The sequence below is a fragment of the Pistacia vera genome, unplaced genomic scaffold, assembly GCF_008641045.1.
Source record: "Pistacia vera cultivar Batoury unplaced genomic scaffold, PisVer_v2 Contig348, whole genome shotgun sequence".
In the NCBI taxonomy this organism is placed as follows: domain Eukaryota; kingdom Viridiplantae; phylum Streptophyta; class Magnoliopsida; order Sapindales; family Anacardiaceae; genus Pistacia; species Pistacia vera.
The window spans coordinates 148,457-164,975 of NW_022196166.1; the positions used below are offsets into that span (position 1 = coordinate 148,457).

Here is a 16,519-nt window from a genome sequence, read left to right on the forward strand (position 1 = left end):
CTGCTCATGCATTATACATATACAAAATCCTAATTCATTGAAGGAAAATCAGTATGCATTCCTTTTGTCTTTAATACATTGATATGTTTTTGTTCTTTTTCTGAATATTGACAAAAGAAAAAAAGATAACCATGAACATGACATTTACAGCCAACATTTCAAATGTTAAAACCAAAAATGCCAGCTCCTTGTTTAAAACAAACCCAGTCCTAATAATACAATACCAAAACCCTGAATTACAATCTTGACAAACTAACACTACCCATGTCCGTCTTATTTAAAGCTGGATCCTACTGGGTTGTGACTTTGTCATCCTGGCTTCACCATAGGGTTCATCATTATCAATCCGACGATTGTTCCTGAAAGCTGCATAGGCAATCACATAAAAGATCACTAGGATTACCATTACAACGATGTTGATCACCGAGACCTTCCTCCAGCTCTTCTTGAGGCTGGCCAGAACACCGGCTTTGCAAGAGTTGCATTGATAGCAAAGTTGCTGTTGATCATTGCTCCACTGGGTGCAGTCCGAATTTGTCCCCGACGACCCTCCTCCAGGGTTCCAAAATGTCTCATTCACATACGTATAGCCACACTCTGTTGGGGGCTTGCAGCAGCCAGACTGCACACACCATATAGCAAATTTTTGTTACAATTTTTCATCAAAATTTAGGATTATTTCTGGTAGATTTTGAAGACTTATACTGGATAAGGAAGGTCTCATGAGAATCAAAATATTGAGGACATGAATTAACATTTTATTTTAATTCAAACTGTTGATTGATCTATAAATGACAAGATATCACTGATAAACATGCTATCGAGTCAATTATTATATGCAAGAACTAGTATGTTAGCTACACTAAAAGACAATTTAATGACAGTACTGAACAACTCCTGAAAATTAAAAAACTTCAAAGGGGAATGATAACCCACTACATTAAAATTACCTTTTCTTTTCTAATTTCCGGATTGGGTGAATAAAACTTCATTATTGAGATCAATAAAAGGACCTAGAGGCTAGATCTCTCAAAATAATATTTAAAACAAGTCTAATTTCATCAAGCATGTGAAGAATAATTGAACATGGCACCGGCATGGTACCTAAAGTTTTGGTTTCTTGTCTAAGTTGTCTTATTACCCATCTACAACATGGTGAAGAAAAATGGTCATATATGTTTGGTAGCTGAGAAAATACGACAGAAAGGAGTGGAAAAAAGATATTATATAAAGTGGGAATAGGATTCCAACTTTCTTTTATCTTTAAACATGCTTTTTAGTTCAAACTTCAAATCAAGTAAGCAAACCAGACAAAAGAGAGAGAGAGAAAAAAAAAAAAAGCCTATTCTACCAAAAAGGAATCATAACGGATAAAAAGTAGAACATTCTTTCGTTAATTATTTTGGGTCCACGTTAGTTTAAAAGAGCAAAAGCCAAAAGGGGTATAAGCCATTTGCCAACCTCAAATAATAAAGAAAAAAAAATAATGTTGTTTTCCTAGATTGCCTAATTAAGAAACGACACCGTCGAGTCTCTGGAAGCGATGCCCCTTCCAGTTGGGCACCTATGAAACATGATTATTGTTTGGGTTTAGAAAATCACAAATTAAGCCACCGTCCAGCGTGGTCCACTGACCGTTGAAAAAAAAAGCTAGAATCTATTTTTGAATATACCCGAGCGATAATCTTTATAAAGTCTAATTAAATTTCCAGGACCTTTTAGAAATTAAGACATAAATTAGTGGATTAATTCACTTAATTAAACTTTACAGCTGAACACGAACAGGATATACTAGATCTACTTCCTTAAACTTCACCTTTTTCAATCCTTTATTCCAAATAATTAACACGCATAAAAATATTTATACCCAAAAAGTTTTCAAGGTCTTGCAACATGAAGAACAAAAAATATTTAACAAAATATAAATCAAGAATAGATAATGAAAATTTTCATACCTCAACAGAGTTAAGCTTCCTTGAATAAAACATATCAGCAGTCTCAGGAACTCCACTAACAGTTCTTCCCATCTTGCTACAAACCTTGGAGTCTCTAATACAAGAACTAATCTTACCCCAGTAGCTATCACTAGCAACTCGTTTCTCGAGCCACCCAGAATAATCCTGCAAATAATAATCCAAATAATTCCGGTTCATGACGGGCCGACCCGATCCTTTGTCAGTCACAGCATAAGCAAAGATGATAAAGCCAATAAGAGCTGCAATGATGAAGAACATGACAAAGAGATAGAACCACATGAGGAAGGTGTTGCGGTAACAGGCGCCGGCGAAACCGGCTAAAGAAACCACCATGATGGCCACGCCAATGATGATCAACGGCCACTGTAAGAACTTGAGACAGTCGGTGTTGTTGGCCCGGCTGCTCAGCCATATCCCGCCGCCCAAGATTGGTATTGAGAGCAGAAAGGTTAAGAAATTTAGTAAACCGATCAAATGGTTGCTGTTTCTCATCTTGTTTGTTTGATTTTTTTTTCTTTTCTGGGTTTTCTGAAGCTTTCTCTTTCAGATTCTTCGATTTTGGTGAAGTAAGTTAGATATTTATTTATTTGAATTCTTGTTTTCAAAGCTACATGGAAAGATCCAGGTGGCACGTCGTAATTTGTAGTATTACTATTTATAAAAGGGTGGTGAGGTTTGAGTTTGATGGGTTCTTTTTGTAATTTCCTTGTAGAGTAGAAGAAGAAGAAGCGTTATGTACAGTTTACTCGTTCTGCATTTAAGACACGTAGCATATAATATTGTATTTAAAATATAAATCGTTTATTATAAATTTGTCATAATTAAAAAGAATAATACTGTATATTATAATATAATAATTAAAAAACCCCTAAAAATATTTATAATATCCACTTAAAAATATTAAATACCTTCCTGTAAAAATATTATTATAGAAAATATTTAATATTTTTTAAATTAAAATGAATGTATCTCAGATTTAACAGTTTTAGAGGACTAAATGAAATGAAAGTTACAGGAAATTACCAAATATTTTCTCAGTTAGACTTACTGGTAGTTTGAATTCTCTTCTCTGCCATGTGGCGGACGGTCTATGGCCATGATTGTATTTAAGAAGGCAGAGTATGGAAATGTGGATGCAGATATTTATGAAGTTGCTTTCAGCCTGAGATCCACTTTATCTGATTGGACTCCTCCTGTCAAACAATTATTATTTTTAAGACAATTTTACTTAAGGACAAAATCTGTCAAGCCACGTGCCCGCAAATAAATATAAATTCAATCATCATAAAAATTCTAGATAAGTTTATAACTTAGTATTTTGTATATCGTATATTTTATATAAACATGATTGGATATCTTTTTCCATTACAAAATTTCAGGCACAATTAAAGGGTTCCACCGATTGATAGAGACAAGTTTGTCCTTCCTACCATGAGATTACCTAAGACAAGAAATACTGTTGGCTTATGAACTTTACGATACGATATTCGTATTAATAAATATAGAAACCTAAGCCCAAATAAAAATGGGTCCCAGAAAATATGGGCTAGTTGATGGGAGCCTAACTTTAACCATGCGTCGTTCGTGGATTCGTGATCCTTGTTTCCTGCCTCCCATTTATTTTTATTTTTTTAAAAAAAGACAATTAAAAAGAAAATTTATTATTTATTCATATAAATTTATCAATAATGTCATATAGTTTAAATAAGTATCATAATTTAGTATGCAGATGATTTGATAGTGCTAGATAAATTATAGAATAACATGACTTAAAATGTAAAATTAAAATACTTACCTTGGAAGTGGAGTAGGAGTACTACATAAATTATGGAATATTGTGATTAAAGTTTATAATATTATCTAAAATACAAAATTAAAATACTTAACTTGCAAGTGTAATATTAGAATTACCTAAAATTAATATATTATGGGTGATCGAGTGGTTCAATAAAGACTTTTGAATATATTATTTAAGAGATCCTAAGTTTGACTAAGTTGAATTTTTCTGTGCATAAACTCTAGACACTCCGATCGTTAAAAAAAAAAAAAAAACCTAAATATTGAAACAATTTTTTTTTATAATTGCTTAATATTTAAGATTCAATTAAAAAAATGTAAATAATTAAATAGTAAAGAAATGATAATTTTTTTATTTTTTATTTTTATAACCCGAGTGTCCGTGCAAGATATGATGATTTTTTATTACATAATCATCTAATTCAAATTTTAGATATACAGAGGATTTTAATCATTGAAAAAAAAAAGTAAATTTAAATGGGAGGAAATTAATAATGTAGTGCAATTTGTATGGTTTTAGTTATACAACCGGTTAGTTATCAGTTACTATTGCTGAGATGGCACCTTTTTGGATAAACAAAGTTTTCATTGGTAAAATATAATTTTTGACGGTTAAGATCTCTTGCTAATTACTGACCACTGTACTTCTTCTAATCCTTGCACACACGAAGTAAACCCAAAAGGTCGATGTGATGTGATGTTAATCTAACCGTCCATTTTCATTAGTGGACCCCGTTTGCTGGCTCAGGAAGATATTGATTTAACCTGCCGAAAGAAGTTGTCGGTGGTGCTTTTTTCGTCAAACTAATCAGAACACGATTATTTTATTACAGTATAGAAAATTTGTGCCTTGATTTGATAAATGGTAACGTGATGGTTTGATTGTAACTTGCTTGTTACGTGGTTATGGGCTTATGGCACTAGCGTGTTTGTGTAGATAAAAAATGGAAAAGCTTCATGCTTCATTATTATCTATGGTGCTATTACATTCAACCCTCATATGTTTGACGAGCTCACAAAGAACACCTACTAGTATGAAAACCTAGAGATAAACCCTATTTTGATTTCGTCACATATTTAAAAAAAAAAAAAAAATTAGAGTTTATAACAATTTCCCCATCGAGGTATCATCCCTAATCCCTTATAATTATTGTTCAGTATTTTACACTAATTTAAACAATAAAATGGGTAAACTGTTATTTATTATAGCTAACGGGGAATTTGTTATTTCTCAGCCTTATTTCTTCTCTGAGCCGTTAATAAAGACTCCCATCAATTTCTTCACCTAAGTCCTTCATGGTGCTGTGTGTGATTCAAACTCCTCTCTATATTCAGTCACGGTGGAGTGTTGTTTTAACGCCACCAGTGCCTCATGCGCAGAGCCTTGGAAATGGCCGGAATCTGGCGATTAGAGCAACTTTGAACTCATCCCGATTTGAAAGGTTCTCTCCCTCCCTCCACTGGTACCAGTTCAATGCCTTACCCTCCATCAGATTGCCGCGGCCTCAACCATTTCTGATGACCCAAACTGTTGTATAGCAAAGTAGCGTCAGCGCGAAAAGTCCATCCAAGGGGTCTTCTCCACTGAAAATAGGGAGTTCCAGTTTTCGGCCCTTCTTCTCTTCTTTCCCACCTTCCCTATTTGTTTCTTGTCCCTTTTCTAGATCATTCCCAGATTCTGTATTTTCGGAATTTGAGTGAGATTTTTCATGGTATCGTTTCTCATCCCTCTCCTCTCTTAATCTCATTAATTCCCTCATCTCTGTCAAATATTCCTTGAGGCTTCCATATCTGTTTTTACTGAACTCATATCCTCTTGTACCGACTTCATCTCCTTTTCCATATTTTCCATCCTACCCTCCATCTTCGATTTGACCATTCCCTGTGTGATCGTTTGTGGTGTGTCTTTCGAACCTGCTCTGATACCAATCTGTTGGAAACCTCCTGCAATCCAAAAGTTCCACAACCAACAACAAAACACAGAGCAAACAGTATGCGCAAAAGAAACAAAAGCAGGTTGTATGATAGATACTAACAAAATGAAAACAGAACAATTGAAATAACTGATAGACCCAGCAGTTCGAGGAGCTGGGGACCTCCCAACAATTCCAGAGAAAAAATTACTTCTCCCTACTCTCCCACATACTCCCATTTATAAACTACTTCTTCCAATCTTACCCTTTATGACAGCCAGGTGTACAACCTCCTAACAAACTCATCATCAATCCTAACAACCCTTAATGCCCACCTCACCATTTTGTAACAAACCCATATTCACGTGTCCCTTTTCTATTCCTTCCCCTACCCTTAGATTTATAGACCTTATGTATGGGGGGTCTAACATACTATATAATCAAGTCTCTTGGATTAAAATTTGTTTGACTTATTTTTCCTTTACACCTTGATATGTCAAGAGATAGTGGCTCAATGCCTCATCTGTAATCTTTAGACAATTGCCCTTCTAGGTTTGGTGTTTGGAATCTGAGCAATAAAGGGATGTGCTTGCCAAAGGATAAAGTTTGTGTGAAGTTTATAAGTTGAAGTTTCATGCTTGTGAATGTGGCAAATATTATTTGATGGCAACTATGTTGATCAGACCTAATAATGATGTTATTAAATCAAGATAGCCTTATAAATATTTGTCTTTACTCAAGTGGAAAATCTAGATTTTGGTAGGGACGTTTGCGTTTGCGTATAATTTCATCACGTACCCTTTCCACATATTTATAAACAATTCTAGCTAGAATGAACTAAAATTGTGCTTCTCTTTTTTTCCTCTCTGGTGAATGCTTAAACGAACTCTGTTGATTCATAACTAGATTTGGCTACACATAACTAGTTAAGTTCCCATAAAAATTCCTGAATACCAAAGTGGCCAGGTAGGGGACCTGGACATAGAAAGTGCATCTGTAAAAAATAATTATTCTGATAATGTAGTTAATCCCGGGAGAGCTAGAAATCATATATAGATTTATGTCAAATGAATGGCATTCTCTAAAGAAATGTTATGTCAAGTCTGAGGTAACAAAGACTATACGTCGAGTACCAATTCTTTCTCATAGTAGTACAAAGGTGGAGTAGCCTTTTACTGTTTTGGTCAGACATCTCAAAGATGTGATTTCCTGAAATTTGTGGGAATTTTTTACCTATTAATAAATTTTGATTTGAAGGACCTGCTTCAGTCGCAGTGTGTAAAAAATTACAGTGGTGATAGAGTACCTGAACACACTTCAACTCCCAAACACCACTAACTGTTCTCCTCGTCTAAATTTGTGCAAGATATGGCGTCATCTTGTGCATCTCTTTGCATGTCCATTTCTTCATTTTATTCTTTATGTGCATTGTTCGTGCATAAATCATGTTATTTTATATTAGTTTACTATATCAATGCTGCTCATTTTGCTTGCATCTTCTGTGTCAGTTTCAGTTTTAATGTGTGCAGGAGGTTGGAACGTGCAACCATAGCTGCATCAAATATTTAAATGCAGATCTTATGGATATCAAGAGAATATTAACTCGAGTTTGATGTATAACTTTTCATGTGCTTTTTGTCTCGTTTTTTAATAGACATTTGGTTCTCCTTCCACGACATTGTTCAGAATTCACAGAAGCCAGAATCTCTCAATTGAAAATGAACTCAAACAACAAGTGATAGTTTGAGAGATCTCTAAAATGGTGGGTTTTTTCTGTAATTTATTTTCAATTTTAAAAGCATCATCTTTCGTTCATTTTACTTGCTTGATCAATGCTGCTCATGCATTATACATATACAAAATCCTAATTCATTGAAGGAAAATCAGTATGCATTCCTTTTGTCTTTAATACTGATATGTTTTTGTTCTTTTTCTGAATATTGACAAAAGAAAAAAAGATAACCATGAACATGACATTTACAGCCAACATTTCAAATGTTAAAACCAAAAATGCCAGCTCCTTGTTTAAAACAAACCCAGTCCTAATACAATACCAAAACCCTGAATTACAATCTTGACAAACTAGCACTACCCATGTCCGTCTATTTAAAGCTGGATCCTACTGGGTTGTGACTTTGTCATCCTGGCTTCACCATAGGGTTCTCATTATCAATCCGACGATTGTTCCGAAAGCTGCATAGGCAATCATAAAAGATCACTAGGATTACATTACAACGATGTTGATCACCGAGACCTTCCTCCAGCTCTTCTTGAGGCTGGCCAGAACACCGGCTTTGCAAGAGTTGCATTGATAGCACAGTTCTGTTGATCATTGCTCCACTGGGTGCAGTCCGAATTTTCCCCACGACACCTCCTCCAGGGTTCCAAAATGTCTCATTCACATACGTATAGCCACACTCTGTTGGGGGCTTGCAGCAGCCAGACTGCACACACCATATCAAATTTTGTTACAATTTTCATCAAAATTTAGGATTATTTCTGGTAGATTTTGAAGACTTTACTGGATAGGAAGGTCTCATGAGAATCAAAATATGGAGGACATGAATTAACATTTTATTTTAATTCAAACTGTTGATTGATCTATAAATGACAATATACTGATAAACATGCTATCGAGTCAATTATTTATGCAAGACTAGTATGTTGCTACACTAAAAGACAATTTAATGACAGTACACACTCCTGAAAATTAAAAAACTTCAAAGGGGAATGATAACCCACTACTTAAAATTACCTTTTCTTCTAATTTCCGGATTGGGTGAATAAAACTTCATTATTGAGATCAATAAAAGGACCTAGAGGATAGATCTCTCAAAATATATTTAAAAAAGTTCTAATTTCATCAAGCAGTGAAGAATAATTGAACATGGCACCGGCATGGTACCTAAAGTTTTGGTTCCTTGTCTAAGTTGTCTTATTACCCATCTACAACATGGTGAAGAAAAATGGTCATATATGTTTGGTAGCTGAGAAAATACGATAGAAAGGAGTGGAAAAAAGATATTATATTAAGTGGGAATGATTCCAACTTTCTTTATCTTTACATATGCTTTTTAGTTCAAACTTCAAATCAAGTAAGCAAACCAGACAAAAGAGAGAGCAAAAAAAGCCTATTCCACCCAAAAAAATCATAAGGATAAAAAGTAGAACATTCTTTCGTTAATTATTTTGGTCCACGTTAGTTTAAAGAGCAAAAGCCAAAAGGGGACAAGCCATTTGCCAACCTCAATAATAAAGAGATAAAAAAAAAAAAAGAAGGAAAATAATGTTGTTTCCTTAGAATGCCTAATTAAGAAACGACACCGTCGAGTCTCTGGAACGATGCCCCTCCAGTTGGGCGCCTATGAAACATGATTATTGTTTGGGTTTAGAAAATCACAAATTAAGCCACCGTCCAGCGTGGTCCACTGACCGTTGAAAAAAAAAGCTAGAACTATTTTTGAATATACCCGAGCGATAATCTTTATAAAGTCTAATTAATTCCAACCTTTTAGAAATTAGACATAAATTAGTGGATTAATTAACATAATTAAACTTTACAGCTGAACAAGAACAGGATATCTAGATCTGCTTCCTTAAACTTCACACTTTTTCAATCCTTTATTCCAAATAATTAACACGCATAAAAATATTTAACCCAAAAAGTGTTCAAGGTATTGCAACATGAAGAACAAAAAATATTTAACAAAATATAATCAAGAATAGATAATGAAAATTTCATACCTCAACAGAGTTAAGCTTCCTTGAATAAAACATCAGCAGTCTCAGGAACTCCACTAACAGTTCTTCCATCTTGCTACAAACCTTGGAGTCTCTAATACAAGAACTAATCTTACCCCAGTAGCTATCACTAGCAACTCGTTCTTGAGCCACCCAGAATAATCCTGCAAATATAGTCCAATAATTCCGGTTCGTGAGGGCCGACCCGATCCTTTATCAGTCACAGCATAAGCAAAGATGATGAAGCCAATAGAGCTGCAATGATGAAGAACATGACAAAAGATAGAACCACATGAGGAAGGTTTTGCGGTACACCGCCGGCGAAACCGGCTAAAGAAACCACCATGATGGCCACGCCAATGATGATCAACGGCCACTGTAAGAACTTGAGACAGTCGGTGTTGTTGGCCCGGCTGCTCAGCCATACCCGCCGCCCAAGATTGGTATTGAGAGCAAAAGGTTAGAATTTAGTAAACCGATCAAATGGTTGCTGTTTCTCATCTTGTCTGTTTGAATTTTTTTTCTTTTCTGGGTTTTCGAGTTTTCATTTTTTTGAAAATAGGGATACCTATAGGGTCGGATGTTAGGGGCTGGTGCGCCTTCTTTCAGGTTTATGGCGTGGTCATGGGTACGGTGCGGAGGAAGTTTGGACGGTTGGTCAAAAAGGTGTTGATATTGATCAAGTAATGCCTGAATTTGTGGACTGGTTGTTGGCATTGGGTTTATGAATTTTTCTTCCAGTGAGCAACATTCTACCAGAAACCCTCCCCCGTTGTTGTTGATGGTCCGTAACATTGACTTTAATGAGATACCCGACTTTACCAGAGACGGATCCCCCTGTGACTCTGCTGCCATTCAGCTCAAAGCTCATCGTTAATTTTTTCCAGTTTGCACAGACATCCCCTAAGGAACTCAACCACGTTATACCCAGGACAATATCAGCTCCACCTAGCTCAAAAGGAAAGAAGTCTTGCCTGATTTTAATTCCTTGTACCTCCAGTATGACCTGTCGACACACCCCTTGCCCTTTCACAGTGACTCCGTTTCCCACCATCACCCCAAACATTTTTCCCTGTTCCACCGTAATACCACTCCTTTTGACCAACTCCAAGGAGATGAAATTATGTGACGCGCCGCTGTCTACTAACACCACGACGTCAGCACCCATAATCTGACCTTTGACCTTTAGCGTTTTGTCGGACGATATGCCCACGATGGAATTCATGGACAGAGCTAGTTCGTTTCCCTCTTGGCTGTGATTTTCGTCAACCTCTGGTGGGCTTTCACTCTTCTCGGTTTCGTCTTCATCCAACACCAACAGGATCTGTAAGGATTTGCTCCGACAGCGGTGATTTGGACCGAACTTTTCATCACATCGGAAGCAAAGTCCTCTTTCTCTCTTGTATTGTAGGTCAGCTTCGGACAGTCGCCGGAAATTTCCACCAGATCCCCCTTGAAAACTCGCGTAAGTGTTTTCCGGTGTCCTCTCTTTCCTGTCGGGTGTGCGTGACGACGCGTTCTGGCTTGGATCTGGAGGTTTTGAAGAGTTGGGCCACCAGACGGGTCGGGTCGGGTCAAGGTTGCTGATTGACTTTGCTGGGTTGGACCCCCATATGGGCCGACTAGATTCTGGGCTACTAGAGACTCTGGAGTAGCTTTCCTTAGTTCCCTGGGCTTTAAACGATTTGGGCCGACATTTATCTATGACCCAGTTTTTTTCTTCAACACAATGGGCCTGTTCAATTAGTTCTTGCAAAGAGTTGGGCCTTAACACCCCGAATTCAGCCCTTATTTCTTCTCTGAGCCCGTTAATAAAGACTCCATCAATATTTCTTCACCTAAGTCCTTCAATGGTGCTGTGTGTGATTCAAACTCCTCTCTATATTCAGTCACGGTGGAGTGTGTTTTAACGCCACCAGTGCCCATGCGCAGAGCCTTGGAAGGATGGCCGGAATCTGGCGATTAGAGCAACTTTGAACTCATCCCACGATTTGAAAGGTTCTCTCCCTCCCTCCATGGTACCAGTTCAAGCCTAACCTCCATGCAGATTGCGCGGCCTAACCATTTCTGATGACCCAAACTTGTTGATAGCAAAGTAGCGGTCAGGCGAAAAGTCCATCCGAAGGGGTCTCTCTCCATGAAAATAGGGAGTTCCAGTTTTCGGCCCTTCTTCTTCTCTTTCCCACCTTCCCTATTGTTTTTGTCCTGTTCTAGATCATTCCCAGATTCTGTATTTTCGGAATTTGAGTGAGATTTTTCATGGTATCGTTTCTCATCCCTCTCCTCTCTTATCTCATTAATCCCTCATCTCTGTCAAAAATTCCTTGAGGCTTCCATATCTGTTTTTACTGAACTCATATCCTTTGTACCGACTTCATCTCCTTTTCCATATTTTCCATCCTACCCTCCATCTTCGATTTGACCATTCCGTGTGTGATCGTTTGTGTGTTGTCTTTGAACTGCTCTCTGATACCAATCTGTTGGAAACCTCCTGCAATCCAAAAGTTCCACAACCAACAACACAAAACAGAGCAAACAGTATGCGCAAAAGAAACAAAAGCAGGTTGTATGATAGATACTGAACAAAATGAAAACAGAAATGAAATAACTGATAGACCCAGCAGTTCGAGGAGCTGGGGACCTCCCAAACAATTCCAGAGAAAAATATTACTTGCTCCCTACTCTCCCACATACTCTCCATTTTAAAACTACTTCTCCAATCTGTACCCCTTTATGACAGCCAGGTGTACAACCTCCTAACAAACTCATCATCAATCCTAACAACCCTTAATGCCCACCTCACCATTTTGTAACAAACCCATATTCACGTGTCCCTTTTCTTACCTTCCCACCCTTAGATTTATAGACCTTATGTATGGGGGTTCAACATACTATATAATCAAGTCTCTTGGATTAAAATTTGTTTTGACTTATTTTTCCTTTACACCTTGATATGTCAAGAGATAGTGGCTCAATGCTCATCTGTAATTTTAGTGACAATTGCCCTTCTAGGTTTGGTGTTTGGAATCTGAGCAAAAAGGGATGTGTCTTTGCCAAAGGATAAAGTTTGTGTGAAGTTTATAAGTTGAAGTTTCATGCTTGTGAATGTGGCAAAATATTATTTGATGGCAACTATGTTGATCAGACCTAATAATGATGTTAATTAATCAAGATAGCCTTATAATATTTGTCTTTACTTCTAAGTGGAAAATCTAGATTTTGGTAGGGACGTTTGCGTTGCGTATAATTTCATCACGTACCCTTTCACATATTTTAAAAATTATGGCTAGCTAGAATGAACTAAAATTGTGCTTTTTCTTTTTTCCCTCTTGGGTGAATGCTTAAAACGAACTCTGTTGATTCATAAGACTAGATTTGGCTACACATAAACTAGTTCAAGTTCCCATAACAATTCCTGAATACCAAGTGGCCAGGTAGGGGACCTGGACATAGAAAGTGCATCTGTAAAAATAAGTTATTCTGATAATGTAGTAATCCGGGAGAGCTAGAAATCATATATAGATTTATGTCAAATGAATGGCATTCTCTAAAGAAAGTATGTCAAGTCTGAGGTAACAAAGCTATACGCGAGATACCAATTCTTTCTCATAGTTACATAAGGTGAGTAGTTTTACTGTTTGGTCAGACATCTCAAAGATGTGATTCCTGAAATTTGTGGGAATTTTTTTACCTATTAATAAATTTGATTGAAGGACCTGCTTCAGTCGCAGTGTGTAAAAAATTATCAGTGGTGATAGAGTACCTGAACACAAACTTCAACTCCCCAAACCACCGACTAACTGTTCTCCTGTCTTAAATTTGTGCAAGATATGGCGTCATCTTGTGCATCTCTTGCATGTCCATTTCTTCATTTTATTCTTTATGTGCATTGTTCGTGCATAAATCATGTTATTTTAATTAGAGTTTACATATCAATGCTGTCATTTTGCTTGCATCTTCTGTGTCAGTTTCAGTTTTAATGTGTGCAGATGAGGTTGGAACGTGCAACCATAGCTGCATCAAATATTTAAATGCAGATCTTATGGATATAAAGAGAATTTAACTCGAGTTTGATGTATAACTTTTCATGTGCTTTTTGTCTCTGTTTTTTAATAGACATTTGGTTCTCCTTCCACGACATTGTTCAGAATTCACAGACAGAATCTTCAATTGAAAATGAACTCAAAACAACCAAGTGATAGTTTGTAGAGATCTCTTAAAATGGTGGGTTTTTCTGTAATTTATTTTCAATTTTAAAAGCATCATATCTTCGTTCTTTACATTGCTTGATCAAAGCTGCTCATGCATTATACATATACAAATCCTAATTCATTGAAGGAAAATCAGTATGCATTCCTTTTGTCTTTAATACATTGATATGTTTGTTGCTTTTTCTGAATATTGACAAAAGAAAAAAAGATAACCATGAACATGACATTTACAGCCAACATTTCAAATGTTAAAACACAAAATGCCAGCTCCTTGTTTAAAAAAAACCCAGTCCTAATAATACAATACCAAAACCCTGATTACAATCTTGACAAAAAATAGCCTACCCATGTCCGTCTTATTTAAAGCTGGATCCGGGTGTGACTTTGTCATCTGGCTTCACCATAGGGTTCATCATTATCAATCCGACGATTGTCCTGAAAGCTGCATAGGCAATCACATAAAAGATCACTAGGATTACCATTACAACGATGTTGATCACCGAGACTTCCTCCAGCTCTTCTTGAGGCTGGCCAGAACACCGGCTTTGCAAGAGTTGCATTGATAGCACAGTTGCTGTTGATCATTGCTCACTGGGTGCAGTCCGAATTTGTCCCCACGAACCCTCCTCCAGGGGTCCAAAATGTCTCATTCACATACGTATAGCCACACTCTGTTGGGGTTGCAGCAGCCAGACTGCACACACCATATAGCAAATTTTGTTACAATTTTCATCAAAATTTAGGATTATTTCTGGTAGATTTTGAAGACTTATACTGGATAAGGAAGGTCTCATGAGAATCAAAATATTGAGGACATGAATTAACATTTTATTTTATTCAAACTGTTGATTGATATATAATGACAAGATATCACTGATAAACATGCTATCGAGTCAATTATTATATGCAAGAACTAGATGTTAGCTACACTAAAAGACAATTTAATGACAGTACTGAACAAATCCTGAAAATTAAAAAACTTCAAAGGGGATGATAACCCACTACATTAAAATTACCTTTTCTTTCTAATTTCCGGATTGGGTGAATAAAACTTCATTATTGAGATCAATAAAAGGACCTAGAGGATAGATCTCTCAAATAATATTTAAAAGAAGTCTAATTTCAAGCATGTGAAGAATAATTGAACATGGCACCGGCATGGTACCTAAAGTTTTGGTTCCTTGTCTAAGTTGTCTTATTACCCATCTACAACATGGTGAAGAAAAATGGTTATATATGTTTGGTAGCTGAGAAAAACGATAGAAGGAGTGGAAAAAAGATATTATATTAAGTGGGAATAGGATTCCAACTTTCTTTTATCTTACATATGTTTTTAGTTCAAACTTCAAATCAAGTAAGCAAACAACAAAGAGAGAGCAAAAAAGCTATTCCACCCAAAAAAAATCATAATGGATAAAAAGTAGAACCTTCTTTCGTTAATATTTTGGGTCCACGTTAGTTTAAAAGAGCAAAAGCCAAAAGGGGGACAAGCCATTTGCCAACCTCAAAATAAAGAGATTAAAAAAAAAAAAAGAAGAAAAAATGTTGTTCCTTAGAATGCCTAATTAAGAAAAGACACCGTCGAGTCTCTGGAAGCGATGCCCCTACCAGTTGGGCGCCTATGAAACATGATATTGTTTGGGTTTAGAAAATCACAAATTAAGCCACCGTCCAGCGTGGTCCACTGACCGTTGAAAAAAAAGCTAGAATCTATTTTGAATATACCCGAGCGATAATCTTTATAAAGTCTAATTAAATTTCCAGGACCTTTTAGAAATTAAGACATAAATTAGTGGATTAATTAACAATTAAAACTTTACCGCTGAACAAGAAAAGGATATACTAGATCTGCTTCCTTAAACTTCACCTTTTTCAATCCTTTATTCCAAATAATTAACACGCAAAAATATTTATACCCAAAAAGTGTTCAAGGTATTGCAACATGAAGAAAAAAATATTTAACAAAATATAAATCAAGAATAGATAATAAAATTTTATACCTAACAGAGTTAAGCTTCCTTGAATAAAACATATCAGCAGTCTCAGGAACTCCCAACAGTTCTCCCATCTTGCTACAAAACTTGGAGTCTCTAATACAAGAACTAATTTACCCCAGTAGCTATCACTAGCAACTCGTTTCTTGAGCCACCCAGAATAATCCTGCAAATATAGTCAAATAATTCCGGTTCGTGAGGGGCCGACCCGATCCTTTATCAGTCACAGCATAAGCAAAGATGATGAAGCCAATAAGAGCTGCAATGATGAAGAACATGACAAAGAGATAGAACCACATGAGGAAGGTGTTGCGGTAACAGGCGCCGGCGAAACCGGCTAAGAAACGAACCACATGAGGCCACGCCATGATGATCAACGGCACTGTAAGAAATTGAGACAGTCGGTGTTGTTGGCCCGGCTGCTCAGCCATATCCCGCCGCCAAGATTGGTATTGAGAGCAGAAAGGTTAAGAAATTTAGTAAACCGATCAAATGGTTGCTGTTTCTCATCTTGTCTGTTTGAATTTTTTTTCTTTTCTGGGTTTTCTGAAGCTTTCTCTTTCAGATTCTTCGATTTTGGTGAAGTAAGTTAGATATTTATTTATTTGAATTCGCTTTCAAAGCTACATGGAAAGATCAGGTGGCACGTCGTAATTTGTAATATTACTATTTATACAAGGGTGGTGAGGTTGAGTTAGATGGGTTCTTTTTGTAATTTGCTTGTAGAGTAGAAGGAGAAGAAGTGTATGTACAGTTTACTGGTTTTGCATTTAAGACACGTAGCATATAATTGTATTAAAATATAAATCGTTTATTTAAATTTGTCATAATTAAAAAGAATAATACTGTATATTTAATAAATAATTAAAAAGCCCCTAAAATATTTA

At 36.3% G+C, this 16,519-nt stretch overlaps 1 protein-coding gene and 2 pseudogenes across 1 annotated transcript; all 3 read right to left on the reverse strand.

The window, feature by feature from the left end:
* Positions 1 to 33: 33 nt before the first annotated feature.
* Positions 34 to 2,571, reverse strand: LOC116139191 (tetraspanin-3-like). The gene is made up of 2 exons (XM_031424850.1): positions 1,956 to 2,571; positions 34 to 622 (listed from the first exon to the last, which is right to left on the reverse strand). The coding sequence occupies exons 1-2, from the start codon at positions 2,466 to 2,468 to the stop codon at positions 278 to 280; spliced, it is 858 nt and encodes a 285-aa protein (XP_031280710.1). The 5' UTR covers positions 2,469 to 2,571; the 3' UTR covers positions 34 to 277.
* Positions 2,572 to 7,792: 5,221 nt separating this feature from the next.
* LOC116139212 lies at positions 7,793 to 9,928 on the reverse strand (annotated as a pseudogene).
* Positions 9,929 to 14,025: 4,097 nt separating this feature from the next.
* Positions 14,026 to 16,237, reverse strand: LOC116139211 (annotated as a pseudogene).
* Positions 16,238 to 16,519: the final 282 nt, after the last annotated feature.